This window comes from Dipodomys spectabilis, unplaced genomic scaffold (assembly GCF_019054845.1).
Source record: "Dipodomys spectabilis isolate Male_0828 unplaced genomic scaffold, ASM1905484v1 ptg000253l, whole genome shotgun sequence".
NCBI lineage: Eukaryota > Metazoa > Chordata > Mammalia > Rodentia > Heteromyidae > Dipodomys > Dipodomys spectabilis.
The window spans coordinates 580,231-595,434 of record NW_024870930.1 but is presented as its reverse complement, the minus strand read 5'-3'; the positions used below and the strand labels follow the sequence as shown (position 1 = coordinate 595,434).

Genomic DNA, 15,204 nt, shown 5'->3' with positions numbered 1-15,204 from the left:
CCTAGAACTCCCTACACTTTTTGTATAAAATTTGAATAAAAAACAAAATGAGATGAGAAAATACCTTGTTCACTTTTTGTCAATCATGGGGCCAGAATTGAAGGCTTGGGCATTATCCCTGAGAGTATTTTGCTCAAGTCCAGTGATCTACCACTTTGAGCTATAGTGCCACTTCCACTGAATTGTGTGTTTGTGAAAATCTTTAAGACTACTTGAAGCCTTCAATTTGCTTTGACTTCATCACTTATATAAACTGTCTAATATGCTAACCAGAACTCTTTCCTGAGTAGCAGTGAGCAGCTAAGTACCCATACCCTCTTTAGTTCAAGCAGTTGATTTGATAGCTTCTAAAAGTTTAAAAATCCCACCTCTCCTAAAATGAACCGTATTACATGTGTGTGTAGGGAAGCCCAGTAATACCCCTGCTGTTAGGCTCAGATGAGGTGTTACCCAAGGAAGAGGAGAAGCCTTTCAACAGACAGACTAATGATCTGGAGGAAGATGGCAGAGGAGAAGCTGGAGGCTAAACAAACTCTGGCATAGAAATCGGTTTTAAAAATCCAGTGAGCAGTCATATGCTAGAGAATCACATCAAGTGTGCCATAAGAGTACAGAGAGTTGGCCAGAGAGAAAAAATTCAAGCAGCTTGGTTAAGGAGACAGATCTGAGCACTTGCTGGTCTCCACAGCTGCGGCTGCTGTGGCTCCTGCAGCGGCCTCCATATCAATAGAGAAAGCCCGGGACACAGACAACAAACACTGTGAACTAGTGGATTCTACTCACCACCAGCAAGAACTGACAAGGAAGACGTGAAGGACTTCTATGATGAAAACTTTAAAAACCTGAAAATGGAATTAAAAACAAAACTTAGGAAGTAGAAACCTCCCCCCCCCCCAAAAATGCTCCTGGATTGGAAGGAACAACATAGTGAAAATGGCAATATTTCCAAAGGCTATGTACAAATTCAATGCGGTATCTATCAATATTCTGACCTCTTTCTTCAATGAAGTAGAAAAGGAAATCCAAAAATTCAAATGGAAGAATAAAAGACCCCAAATAGCAAAAATGAGTCTTAACAGAAAGAACATTGCTGGAGGAATATAAATACCACACTTCAAACTCTACTACTAAGCCATAGTAATCAAAATAGCTTGGTACTGGCACAAGAACAGACCTAAGTACCAATGGAATAGAACTGAAAACCCAGAAATGAACCCACAGACTTTCAGCCACGTAATCTTTGATAAGGAAGCTAAATAAATAGAATGGAAGAAAGACAGCCTCTACAGTAAATGGTGCTGGCAAATTTGGTTAATTGCCTGTAGAAAACTAAAGCTAGATTCTTATATATCACACTGCACCATCATCAACTCCATATGGATCAAAGACCTCAAAGTCAAAGCAGGCACTCTGAAAACATTATAGGACGGAATAGGAGAAATACTAGTTTTCCTTAGCACAGCCCAAAATTTTCTTAATAGAGACCCAGAAACACAACAAATCAAAGAAAAGTTGGACAAATGGTATTGCATGAAGAAGCAGAGCTTCTGCATGGGAAAGGACATAGCTAGCAAGATCAATAGAAAGCACATGGACTGGGAGAAGATTTTCACTAGCCATACAACAGATGAGTGTCTCATATCTAAAATATACATGGAACACAAAAAACTAAATCCCCAAACTACAAATCTTCAAAGAAACAACTGCCTGATAAAAAAGTGGACTAGAGACTTAAAAAGAAACTTCTCTGAAGAGGAAATAAAAATGACCAATAGACACATGAAGAAATGCTCAACCTCCCTACCCATGAAAGAAATGCAAATGAAAACAATACTGAGATTCCACCTCACCCCAGTTAGAATGGCTATGATCAACAACTTTAATAACAACAGATGATGGAAGGGATGTGGCCAGAAGAGATCCCTACTACATTGTTGGTGGGAGTGTAAAATTGTTCCAACACTTTGGAAAGCAGTATGGAAGTTCCCCAAAGACTCCACATAGAGCTCCTCTCTGACCCAGAAATCCCACTTTTGGGCATTTACCCAAATGATCACAAACAAGGCTATCCTAAGGCTACCAGCACAACTATGTTTATTGCAGCATTATTTTCCATAGCTAAGCGATAGAACCAACCCAGATACTCCTCAGTAGATGAGAGGATCAAAAAAATGTGTCATATATATACAATAGAATTCTATGACTCCATCACAAAGAATGGCATTGCCTCATTTGTTTGGAAATGGAAAGACTTGGAAACAATTATATTAAGTGAAGTAAGCCAGGTCCAAAGGAACACAGGTCCCACGGTTTCCCGTATTTGCAATAACTAGTATATGTTTGGGACAAGCAGAAAAAGTCAAAAGCTATGTACACAGGACTATACAAGATGAGACATAAATATCCTCTTTCTTGCTTGCTATTGTTTCTAAAGTATTTATAATGTACCATGTGATTTTTTTTGTTTCTTTTTATGTTCCTTCCCAGGGTCTAACCCCTGTTTTTACAGTATTTGATGTCAGTGTCCTGCATCTTGTATATACACTTCTCTAATGCAGGGAGTGGAATGGAAAAAACAAAATGCTTAAATAAGCATACAGGTTGATCCATTGTAACAATGAGATGAACTTTACAACTTCAGTGGCAGAGGGTGGGCGTGGGGGGTTTGGGCAGTGTAGTTGTAGAGGTGTGAGGGAAGGAATGGTAAGGGAAAAACAAAGGATGAGGCAAAAATGCTCGATAGGAAATGTACTCATTATCTTGATCATGTAATTCTAACCCCTTTGTACAGTATTCTTACAATAAAAATGTTCAAAAAAGAAATGTTCTCATAACATTATGTATTAACTGTATCTCCTCTGTACATTATCTTGATGGTAAAATTAAATTTAAGAAAAAGCAAAGAAAAAACAGACAACACTTGTCACCATCTAACCAATAAGAGCTGAGCTGAGCCCCATCCCTCTCATTCTCCTCTCTGATTAAGGTTATTTCTAATTTTCCTTAAATGTGAACAGTTTTCCCTTATTTGCAATAACTAGTGAATGTCTGAGACAAGCAGAAGTGGACAGATAAGTTGATGTAAGGCTAAATGAACCCCAAGATAAGGATTCAATGTTTTTTTTTTCTTTCTTGCGATTGTTTCTAACATATTTATAAATGATTTCCTTGTTGCTTTGTATGTCACTCCCTCATAGCATAACCCTTGTTTTCACTGTACTTGATGTTGGTATAATTTGTGGAGGGGAAGGGAAAAAAGAAATTGTTTTTAGGGATACAGGTAGACCCATTGCAACAATGAGATGTACAAGACGTTATGTCGAAAAAGGAACTTTACAACATTGGTAGAGGGGGTGGTGAGAGGGTGGAGGGGGGCGGGTGGGGGAGATGGGAAAGGATGGGAAGGGGAAACAAAGGAGGAGGCAACAATACTTGATTAGAAATGTACTCATTACCTTCCCATGTAACCCCTCTATACGGTATTTTCACAATAAAATATATGTATAGGTATTTAAAAAACAAACATAAAAATCTGAACAGATGGTGCATCCAGTGCTGTTTCTGTTAAGCATGCTGCTGCCTTCTAAAACTACAGAATTTTAAGGAATCATGGAGAAGCAGGGATCCCACTGAAAAGGAACTCTAACAAAATTAAAGCTCCTTTCTAACATTGGAATTTTAGGACATTTCAGCCTCCTATGGGCAGATGACAGACTTACAGGAGTAAGAATGTGCATGTTCTGTGCAAATATTATATCTGTCCTTAGCCACCATCTTGTCCTCCTCCACAATGTGCTGGCTCATGTTGTTCTACATAGTTAGAAGTTCTTTGAAAGTCAGAATCCAGTCAGCCAGTGACTTTTCTAATTCCTGCATTTAAACACAAGAAAGAGGGTATAAAGAAAGTCTTCACTCTATTTGATGTTGGTATAATTTGTGGAGGGGAAAGGAAAAAACAAATCGTTTAACTAGGGATACAGCTGGCCCCATTGCAACAATGAGATGTACAAGTCTTTATGTCGAAAAACGAACTTTACAATTTTGGTGTGTGTGGGAGAGAATCAGGGGGATGAGGAGGAGATTATGGGAAGGGATAGGAAGGGGAAACAAAGGAGGCAACAATGTTTACTAAGAAATGTACTCGTTATCTTGCCCATGTAATTGTAAATCCTCTGTACAGTATTAGCATAATAAAAAAATAAAATATAAAAAAAAGAAAGCCTTCAACTCAAGCTGCTGCTTTTCCCATACCTATAAGATAATCCTTTGATTAGACTCAAGGGGAGAAGGACCAGTCAAGGAAAGGAACCATAGGAATGAAGACCTACCTTGGTGGCCAGCCTCAAACCAAGTTGTTCTGAAAAGAACATTCCTTCCTGCGTTCCTTTTCATTGCCTCAGTATTTCTCTAATGTTTATACAACTCACTCTGATTTAAAATATAGGTCAACACCTCAATTTAGAGAACAGTGAAGTTAATATTTAGTTGAAATATATTTAATAATGCCATTTGTATTTAAAAGGTGTAAATAGGTGGCATCTTCTTTTAAAAATCTGAGGAATGTAGTGCTGAAGTCGTCATCACATGCAATTTCTCTTCAACTGGCATTATTTTTGGCTAACTTTTGAAATGAAAGAATGTAAAACTTTTTTAAAAATATAATTAGTGCAGATTTATGAGCAAAAATATTCATCTGGCTGTGGATCCATAATTTGTTGGTTTTTCTATTTTTCTTTGTGGTGGCTATCAAACAGACTTTTAGGAAAACATAGGCAAACTATCAGTAGCCATACCCTTGATGATTTGGGTTCTATTTAATTTTTTGTGCTGATCCTGGGACTTGCACTCATTGCCTGTGCACTGTCTCTAAGCTTTTACTGCTGAGGCTACTACTCTAAAACTTGGGCCATATTTCTACATCCATATTTTTGGTTGCTAATTGGAGATAAGACTCACAGACATTCTGTCATTGGGCCCAACTTCAAACCAAGGTTCCTATATCTCAGCCTCCATAATAACAAGGATTATAACCATGAGCCACTGTTAGCCACATTGTGTCATTTTTTAGAAGCAGCTGTAAATAATAATAATAGAAAACTATCACTATAACTAAAGGCTCAAACCTGTAATCCCCTAGCTATTCAGAGGCTGAGATCTATAGGACCATAGTTTAAAGCTAGACTGGTCAGAAAATTCAGAGTTTTTTATTTTTTTAACCTGCTGGCCCCAGAGCTTAAATTCAGTCCTTGGCACTGTATATGAGTTGCTTTTCATTAAGGCTAGTGTTCTACCTCTTGAGCCACAGTGATACTTGCAGCTTTTCCTGAGTAGTATATTAGAGGGAAGAGGTAAGGAGACTACCCAGTCTGGCTCCAAACAACCATCTAAAAACCTAAGCCTCCAAAGTAGCAAATCAGATATTATTATTTTCAACTAAGCAGCAAAAATAAACAGACTGGAGGTATGGTTCAAGTGTTACAGTTTCAGCCTTGCATGGAAAAAGTTAAGGAAATTTAAGCCCCAGTATTGGCACATATGCACACAAAAGCATGTAGATACATACATACACAGGGTCCTATACTCAATTCTCCGGGATGAGAAAAGATTAAATATTAAATTAAATTACAAGGACAAAAATGAGTAATTTAAACAGTTTAAAAAAAAACACAAAAACATGATAGCCATGTGCTGGTGGCTCATTCATTTAACCCTAGCTACTCAGGAGGCTGAGATCTGAGGATCGTGGATCGAAGCCAGTCCAGACAGGAAAAGTCCATGAGACTCTTATCTTCAATAATCCACTCAAAAACCTTGAAGTGGTGCTGTAGCTAGAGTTGTATAGTGCTAGTCTTGAGCTGGAGACCATAGGTACTGAGCCCAGACCCAGAGTTCAAGCCCATGACCAACAAAGAACAAACAAACAAATAGAAAATTAAAAAAAAACTGCCATAGCTGAATTGTGACTTAGGTGTTAGAATACTTTCTTCCCATAAACGAGGTATGAGTTCAATCCCCAGTGTTGTTCATACCGAAACAACCCAATAAAAGCACACCAATAACAATTTAACAAAAAATATATCATACTTTGTAAAGAAAATTAAAACTTACAAAAATAATTGAAGTAGAGCTAACATGTGACTCATATCCTATTAAATACCAAAAAAAAAAAAAAGGCGTAACTTGAGCTGAGGCTTAATAGCCTGCTAGCTTCAAAATAAAAAGAAAATACCAAAAACAAAACAACCCTCAGAGAGAGTCCACAGGCCCTGAATTCAAGCCTCTCCCAACTCCCAAAAGAAAAAAACCCTCAGGAGTTGAGTTTTTGTTCCTGCAAGCTTTGAGCAAAAAACAAAATCCAAAAATCTCATGGGCAGTGAAGTAGTGTGGCATAAATTGTAGAGCCTGCTAGTTTTGATCTAAGAAAACAAGCCAGGTTTCTCTGGCTCATGCCTGTAATACTCACTGCTCAGGAAGCTTCCCACAAAGGGAAGCCAGTCCAGGCTGAAAATTCCCCTGGTGACTGTTTTTTTTCAAATTAAGTGGAAGTGGCACTGTGGCTGAAAGGGGCAGTGTGACTGCCTTATCCCTGACAGACAATACCCAGGCACTGAGTTCAATCCCCACAACCGACAAAATAAATAAATAAATACTGAGTGTGAATAGCTAGGCCCTAATAATAAAGGACATGAACTTTAAAAAGGGGGGAAGGCAAATCAAATAAATGAAAAGGTGCAAAAAGGAGCATATTAAAGATTTCTAAATCATGGCTCAAAACTGCAATCTTACTTGCTCAGATTGCTGAAATCTAAGGATCGTGTTTCAAAGCCATCCTTGGCAGAAAGTACAGAAGACTTAATTTACTGTGTTCAGTACTGGGGCTTGAACTTGCTATGATTTCCTTATGGCTAGAGGTCTACTTCTTCCTACCTCTTGGTGGTTAATTAGAGATCATTTTCTCATAGATTTTCTTGCCCAGATTGACTTCCAACCATGATTCTCAGATTTCAGTCCTCCCTATAATGCTCTTGGCTTGCTGTTGGTATTCTAATCTCCTATTGACCACCGAAAAAGCAGAAGCTGAGCTGTGGCTCAACTAGTGAAACCTGCCACCATTAAGGTAAAAATAAAAAAATCCTCAAGGAGAGTCATCAGGCATTAATTTCCAGAACTAACAAGCAGCACTCAATTTAAAAAAATAAAAATAAAAAAAGAACCTCAGTCACCATTACCTGAGTTTGAGCCCTAGAAGAAGAGCTACAAAAAAGAGAAACAGCCTGTAGTTTACCTGTGGTCAAATTTCTAAAGCATGGTAGTTTCAAGAGGAAAGAAAAAACTAAGAATGAAAGCTAGCCCCTAAGAACAATTGTCAAAAAAAGAAATAATAAATAACCAGAAAAGGTGAAAGAAAAGGTAATTAAAGATTTGTAAATGTTGACTCACACTTATAATCCTGAGTGCTAAAGTCACTGAAGTCTGAAGATCATGGTTCAAAGCCATCATGGGCAGGGAAATCCATGAAACTTGCTTCAGTTTGTTCAGTCGAGGGACTTAAACTTGAAGTGTTTTGCTCATGGCTAAAGCTCTACTATCTTCTGCCTATTAGTGGGTGATTGGCGGTAAGTCTCATAGACTTTGCTGCCCAGGCTGACTTTGAATAGTGATCTCAGATTTCAAGCCTCACTGTACTGCCCTTGACTACCCATGGGACTCTTGTCTCATATTAAACACTTAAAAAAAAAGGCAGAAGTTGAGCTGGGGTTCAAGTAGTAGAGCCTTCTACCTTTCAGTTAAATAAGTAAATCAATAAAACCTCAGAAAGAGAGGGGCAGAATGAGAGTGAAAGACAGGAAATCCTACACTAAGCAAAAGTAGAGAAATGTAAATATCACCCGTTGTGGAAGAAATAAATTGTATTGTCAAAGCTTATAGAATTCACAAACTTTATAGTCCATGATAATGATAATTTGACTTGTGAAGGTTAAAATATGTTTGTGATTTCAACTAAATATCACTATTCCACAATTCTGTGAAATAAGAGAAATTAAGGTAATCACCTAATCTCAATAATAATAAAAACCTCAGAAAGAGTCACCAGGCCTTAATTTCAAGCCCTAAGTCACTAACATGCCCCAACTCTGACCAAAAAAAAAAAAAAGACACTCTGACTAGGACCTGAGTTCTTACACTAGGAACAGAAGCCAAATGAAACAAAAAGTAGACTGTAGTAGTCCTATGGCCCAAGGAATAAAGCAAGCTACTTTTAAGAGGAAAGAAAGAGAAAACCTGAGAATGAAGACTAGACCCTAAGCCCCTGACTCTTCCCATAATGGAAAGTGAATCAATCATGGAATCTAACAGTTTGTGCTTGCTCTTGGGATCACAGCTGAAAATGTCCCTTCAGTTCTAGGCCCTCCAATCAAAAATGGAAGGCAGGCTTGTTCTGGGCTTCTGGCACACAAGGACCTTGTGTAGAGGAAGTTCCTCCTCTTCTTTCCTGGATCCCAGGGTTCAGCCTCTCTTGTGAGTCAGAGTGGGGAGTGGATGGCAGGGTGACCAGAGGATCCAAATAGAATGGGAGCTGTGCTAATGGACTTGCAGCTGGCAGCTGGATACCAGGGTAGGTGGGAACTGGTAGTGCCCTCTGATTACCCAGCAATAGGGAGATTGAGTTGGAGCACCTGCTGGCTCCACCTATAATCAAGTCTGCCCCACCTCCTCTGCCCCTGTAACAACCAGAGGTATAAATGGGGATCTGAGTTCACTGTGTCAGATTCCTGCTTCCCAGCTCTACCTGTTTGCCTCTTTGGGCACCACTGCTGAAGACTCACATCCATCTGTTCTGCAGCCCTGCACCATGAGGGAGATTGTGTACATACAGGCAGGCCAGTGTGGCAACCAGATTGGAGCAAAGGTGAGCATGGCACTGGCCTAGGATCCAAGTCTCAAATTTAGGGGAAGGAGAAAGAGGATGGGGTTGGAGTGTGGAGGTGGTGGTGGTCATGGCTAGGCTGAGGTAGCTGGGGCTCCATAGTGGTCCCTAACCTTCTGCAAATGAAGCCCCCCAGATAGCTTCTCCAATTTCCCTAATTTGTGTGGCCCTGGTGGGTGTGGTTTTTAAGCAAGCCTGGGGTGGTTTTAAATCCCTTGCATGTCTTAGTCTTACCTGAGACTCAAGTCTTTGTATTTAGTTTCCTGGGAATAGACTAATGCATGTTCGGTCTGGTTTGAATGAAAGGAATGCAGTGTCTTTGAGCTGAAAGATACAGAGAATTCCCTTTGTGTCAACTGATGAGTGTCAGATAATTGAGAACAGTTCTTCTACCTTAATGCAAATTTCTCTGAGTTTCATGCCCCATCTCAGCTCCCTTAAGTTGGGTGTTTTCTGAATCATTGGTTGTCATGTATGCTCTGAGGACACTTGGGGTTCTGGAGACCCTTCTAGCTGAGTCTTCAAGTTACTGCTTTGGTAATTTCATGTCCATGGAAGGCCAGTTACTCATCATAGAATACAAACAGAATATGGTACTGCATAAGATGGAATACTGATAGGAGAAACCAGATGTCTTCTATTCAGCCAGATAAAAGAGATTAACAAAACTAAAATAGCACCATTTTCTGTGCTTTTTTTTTAATTTAGAAAATGTAATTATTTTTTACAAATATATTTGTGTCAACAGGACATGAGTTTCTTATAGTTACTTTAAAATGCATTTTTTGGACAGTTAACATTCTAGGTCATAATACACTTCTATTTCCATCTCAGTTTTGGGAAATGCTAAGCGATGAGCACAATATTGACTGCACTGGCAACTACTATGGGGACAGCCATTTACAGCTGCAGAGAATCGAGGTGTATTACAATGAGGCAGCTGGTAAGTTTCTCCCATCTTGTTTCCCATACCGTGGCAAAATAGTTCCCAGGGGAATACTAATGAAAAGGAAGAGTTCCTGCCTTTCTTATGGTAGTATTGTAGTTTTAATTTGGGACCTTAATCTTATAAGTCAAGTGCTGTACCCAACTGAGCCACTCCACCAGATACTTTGTTTTAATTTTTGAGTATACTCTTGTGAATTACCCCAGGAAAGCCTTATACCTGAGTTCCCCCTAACTCTACTTGCTGACTAACCACACCTGGAATTGTTTTTTTCCGGTCATGGAGCTTGAACTCTGGGCCTAGGTACTGTCGCTCAACTCTTCAGCTCAAGGCAAGCGGCTCTACCACTTAAGCCACAGTGCCACTTCCAATTTTCTGGTGTTTTATTGGAGATAAGAGTCTTGCTGGCTTTTTGTGCCCTGGCTGGCTTTGAACCTGATTCTCTGATCTCAGCCTTCTGGGTAGCTAGGATTAAAGGCGTGAGCCCATTTCACATAATTAAAAATGAGACTGCCTAAATATGCATTCTAAAACAATTGATAAAATATAATCCAATGCCATTTGGTTGTGTGCTGATCATCCTAAGCTCAAGCCTGGGCACTAACTATGAGCTTCTTTTATTTTGGGTAGTTTCTTGGAGATGAGTCTCCCTGCCTTTCCTGCCCCAGCTGACTTCAATCTGCGATGCTAAGGTCTCATCTCAGATTTTTGAGTAGCTAGAATTACACCCTTATGCAACCAGAGCCCAGTTACATTGCCTCTTTATAATACAGATTACATTTCTAAAACAATATTTTGAAAAAGAAAATTTAAAAAATTTTAAAGAGGGATGTTCAGTCACTAATATATATGAGAATAGTCCAAACCATAAAGCATAAATAGTCTCACCCTGAAATCTATAACATTTTTGGTCTTGAGCATTTTGAATATGAATACTTAGCCAACTGTAAATTATTTTTAAGGTTTTTAAAGTAAGAAAACATTCTTGTGATGTAGAAAAAATCAATACTAATTTGTAAACATTGCTTTTAAATGATTCATATTGTCTTTCCTAACATAAACAGCCTAATTGAAGTCTACAGAGTAGTTTTTCAGTTTTTGTAACTGTCAATGTAAAGTTCATTTAATTTTATATTGAGTTTCCATTCTACATTATTGTATACAAACAGAATCGTGGATAATTGGCTTTCCTGTGTATTAATCCAATGAACAAGTACAAACAAAATTACAAAGCTATTTAATTTATGTGAGTTTTATAGATCTACATTTTGGGCTGTCCTCACCTTGGTATTTTGTGTTAATATTGTTTAAGTAACATACAAGGTTTTAATCTTCTGATTCCTTGGTTGAGAGTGGTTGGGTTGGATTGTGTCACTCCTATGAACAGAATTTTAGGTTGTGTCTTTATTAGATCCTGTATATCCAGCAGGATGGTCAGTTTTCTTCATGTGAATGTTTAGGAAGGGGGTATTCTAAAACTGGTGTTTACATCATGTTAACTGCTTTCCCTTGGGCCAAATCAGGTTAAATGGGAAATTGCAAGTCATTGCCCAAGGTTGCTTTGAGTATTTGAATAAAGGATATGTGCTATTTGATAACCATTATTGAAACATTATAAGACAAGAAATATATATATTGTATATATGTTTTCTCCAGGAAAGCCTTACACTTGAATTCCCTTACATCTACTTGGTGAATAGCCATACCTGGCTTTTTTGGCCCGGGGGGTGGGGGGGTCGGTCATGTGGCTTGGACTCTGGGCCTAGGCACTGTCCGTCAACTCTTCAGTTCAAGGCAAGCAGCTCTACCTCTTGAATCACAGTGCCATTTCTGGTTTTCTTTTAGTTTATTAGAGATAAGAGTCTTAAGGACTTTTCCTGCCCCAGCTGGCTTTGAATAGTCATCCTCTGATCTCAGCCTCCAGAGTAGCTAGGATTACAGGCATGAACCTGGTTCATTTCTTGAGAAAGGTAATTGGGGAAGGGAAGGGATAGTGGGAGAACAACAAAGGAGGGGGTAACAATTTTTGACAAGAAATGTTCTCATTTCCTTACTCATGTAACCAACTCCTCTATACAGCACCTTTACAATAAAATAAAATTAACAAAAAAGAGGAAGTTTCTTGCTGATAGGCACAGGTGACTCATTTCTGTAATGCTGGCTACTTAGGAGGCTAAGAACTGAGGATCATGGTTCAAATCTTGCCTGAGCAGGAAAGTCCCTGAGACTCTTATCTCCAATAAGAAAACTGAAAGTGGGGTTGTGGCTCAAGTGATAGAGTGCTAGCCTTGAGCTGGAGAGCTGAGGGACAGTGTCCAGGCCCATAGTTCAAGCCCCACGATGAACCAAAAAAAAAAAAGGTGTTGTCACCTTTCTTTTGCACCATTAGACTCAAAGCCTGATGCTCATCTTTGCCTCCTGTGTAGCTGAGATTTCAGCCACCATGCCCAAAGCAAAGGAATGAATATTCATGGAAATAGACAACTGCAAACATCCTTAAAGTTGCTGAAGCCTCTTGCATGGGGATTCATGCTCAAGATATCTTTTCTGTTTCCATGTCTCAAATGCTGTAATTTTTGTAATGAATGCTGAGAGTCACTTAGAATCATAAGCTCTGCCCTGAGTTCCTTGTCAAGTATAGGCCTAAGTCAACTCTTTTTCTCACGGGCAACAAATATGTTCCTCGGGCCATCATGGTGGACCTAGAGCCTGGCACCTTAGACTCAGTAAGATCGGGACCATTTGGCCAGAGCTTTAGGCCAGACAACTTCATATTTGGTATGTCATCATGGTCCATGGGTCCTAACATCCAGGCACTCCAGTGCTGGGCTGAGCCTTTATCCACCTAGATATTGTCCTCAGCTAACCCACCTATTCCAGTCCATGGGAGTCATGCCCCTGGCCACTCAGACAGCTCAGATCAGTGCAACTCTGCAAGTTCTCCATGACAAAGAAGCCTCTGAAGGGAAAGAGCAGCAAGCAGAGAAAGCCACCAACAAGGTTTCAGCACTGCTGGTCATTTTAAAGGCCTGGCAATAACAGAACCACTTCAGGACACCAGAAATCAAAGCACAGCTATGTGTGAGCAAGGAGCAGACAAGTGCTTGCAGTTTAGCTTCCCTCTGACCACACTGTGCTCCTGTCCCTGTTGTGAAAGTAATTACATTTCCAGTATTGAGGCAGGCTCAGTTCTTCATTTCTAGAAGTACTTGATTTGGGTTAAAATGTATTTTCCTCCACACTCTCTACTTTTCTTTAGAACCTCGGTGATTTGTAGGGTCCCAGATACATTGAAAACATTTCCTTTATTTCACCATAGTGTATCTAAAATAATAGCAAAGTTTGGCTCAGAACAATCCTTTGTCTTCACAATAGGACAGGCACAGTCATTATTCTTGGAGTGTGTGTCTCATCATGTCTTTATGTCTGATAGGCCAGAGCGGGGCAAGCAATAACTGGGCAAAAGGCCACTACACGGAGGGAGCCGAGCTGTTAGAATCGGTGCTGGATGTGGTACGACGGGAGTCAGAAAGGTGTGACTGTCTCCAGGGTTTCCAGCTGGCTCACTCCGTGGGAGGTGGCACTGGATCAGGCATGGGCACCCTGATTCTCAACAAGATCCGAGAGGAGTATCCAGACCGCATCATGAACACCTTCAGCATCATGCCCTCCCCCAAGGTTTCAGACACCGTGGTAGAACCTTACAATGCCATCTTGTCTATCCACCAGTTGGTGGAAAATGCAGATGAAACTTTCTGCATCGACAATGAGGCCCTGTATGACATCTGCTTCCGCACCCTGAAGCTGCCCACACCCACCTATGGAGACCTGAACCACCTGGTGTCTGCCACCATGAGTGGAGTCACCACCTGCCTGCGCTTCCCCGGCCAACTGAATGCAGATCTGCGCAAGCTCGCCGTGAATATGGTGCCCTTCCCCCGCCTACACTTCTTCATGCCTGGCTTTGCACCCTTGACCAGCCGGGCCAGCCAGCAGTACGATGTTCTCTCAGTGCCCCAGCTCACCCAGCAGATGTTTGACGCCAAGAACATGATGGTCGCCTGTGATCCCCGCCATGGTCGTTACCTGACAGCAGCTGCCATCTTCCGAGGCCGCATGTCCATGAAGGAGGTGGATGAGCAGATGCTCAACATGCAGAACAAGAACAGCAGCTACTTTGCAGACTGGATTCCCAACAATGTGAGGACAGCTGTATGTGACATCCCCCCGCATGGCCTTACGATGTCAGCCACCTTCATCGGCAACAACACAGCCATCCAAGAACCCTTCAAGCGCACCTCAGAGCAGTTCAGTGCCATGTTCCGGCGCAAGGCATTCTTGCACTGGTACACGGGAGAAGGCATGGATGAGATGGAGTTCACTGAGGCTGAGAGCAATATCAACGACCTGGTGTCCGAGTACCAGCAGTGCCAAGATGCCACTGCTGATGAACAGGGGGAATTTGAAGAAGACTTGGTGGAGGAAGAAGTTTAAGACTTCCCATTGGTAGCAGTGCAACAGGACTGTCAGAGCCTGCCTACTACTTCTCAAATGAATGGTGCTTTCCTGAGATCCTGTTGTCATGCATTGAGGTCCCTGCTGTGTATCATCATGCACAGCCTTTCTGGTCAGGAACTAACTGATGGTGAATTAAAAATGAAGATTTCTTTTAAATAGTATTATTTTAAAGCCCTATTTATATAAATAAAGAAGTATACATTTTGTACTCTTGAGTCCTTATTCTTTAGAATCCCTTTTATTCTTTCAATATATTTGAAATATAAAGTTGGCCAGCAGGATTTAATCTTAGCAATATAGGACTGGTGCTCAAGAGGAGTTTCAAATTCATGGTGTTCCTATTATTTTGAACAGGAGGATGACAAGTGCCAATGTTGTTTATTTTCCCTGGCCCAGTTTTAAAGTTAGCAGTCTCTCAATAGCATGCCATTAGCATAAAAGCAGTTTGAAGAGAAAGTAAACCAGATTCAGATGTTAAAATTTTCCTAGTACCAAAGTGATGTTTGGAGTACTGAAGGGATTGATGTTCAAGACTTGTCTGGGCACTGAGGTAGCAGGGCCTCTTCCTCCTTTATTCTGACACAGGACTTGCTTTACCTGCCCCCTAGTATGCATTCCTCTTTGGGAATGGGACCACAAAATGCAGGTATGAATACTGGCCATTAAGGATCTACTTCTCCTTCAGACAACCACAGGTTCTGGTCTCAGGCCCCATCAGAGGGATTTCATTCACATTCCCCAGAAACAGAAGCAGGAACCCCAATCCCTGTGCTTACGGTTCAGTTGGCAGTGAAGCAGCACTCACAAGATG

At 40.5% G+C, this 15,204-nt stretch overlaps 1 protein-coding gene across 1 annotated transcript; it reads left to right on the top strand.

Annotated features, from left to right (window-relative positions):
• The first annotated feature begins 8,854 nt into the window (after positions 1 to 8,854).
• On the top strand, positions 8,855 to 14,369 carry LOC122124905 (tubulin beta chain-like). The gene is made up of 4 exons (XM_042699482.1): positions 8,855 to 8,911; positions 9,764 to 9,868; positions 12,524 to 12,653; positions 13,309 to 14,369. The coding sequence occupies exons 1-4, from the start codon at positions 8,855 to 8,857 to the stop codon at positions 14,367 to 14,369; spliced, it is 1,353 nt and encodes a 450-aa protein (XP_042555416.1).
• The last annotated feature ends 835 nt before the right edge of the window (positions 14,370 to 15,204 follow it).

Coding starts and splice junctions, on each gene's coding strand:
- LOC122124905 (XM_042699482.1), top strand. CDS start 8,855: ATGAGGGAGATTGTGTACATACAGGCAGGCCAGTGTGGCAACCAGATT. Junction 8,912..9,763: donor GCAACCAGATTGGAGCAAAG/GTGAGCATGGCA, acceptor TTTCCATCTCAG/TTTTGGGAAATGCTAAGCGA. Junction 9,869..12,523: donor AGGTGTATTACAATGAGGCA/GCTGGTAAGTTT, acceptor TATAGGCCTAAG/TCAACTCTTTTTCTCACGGG.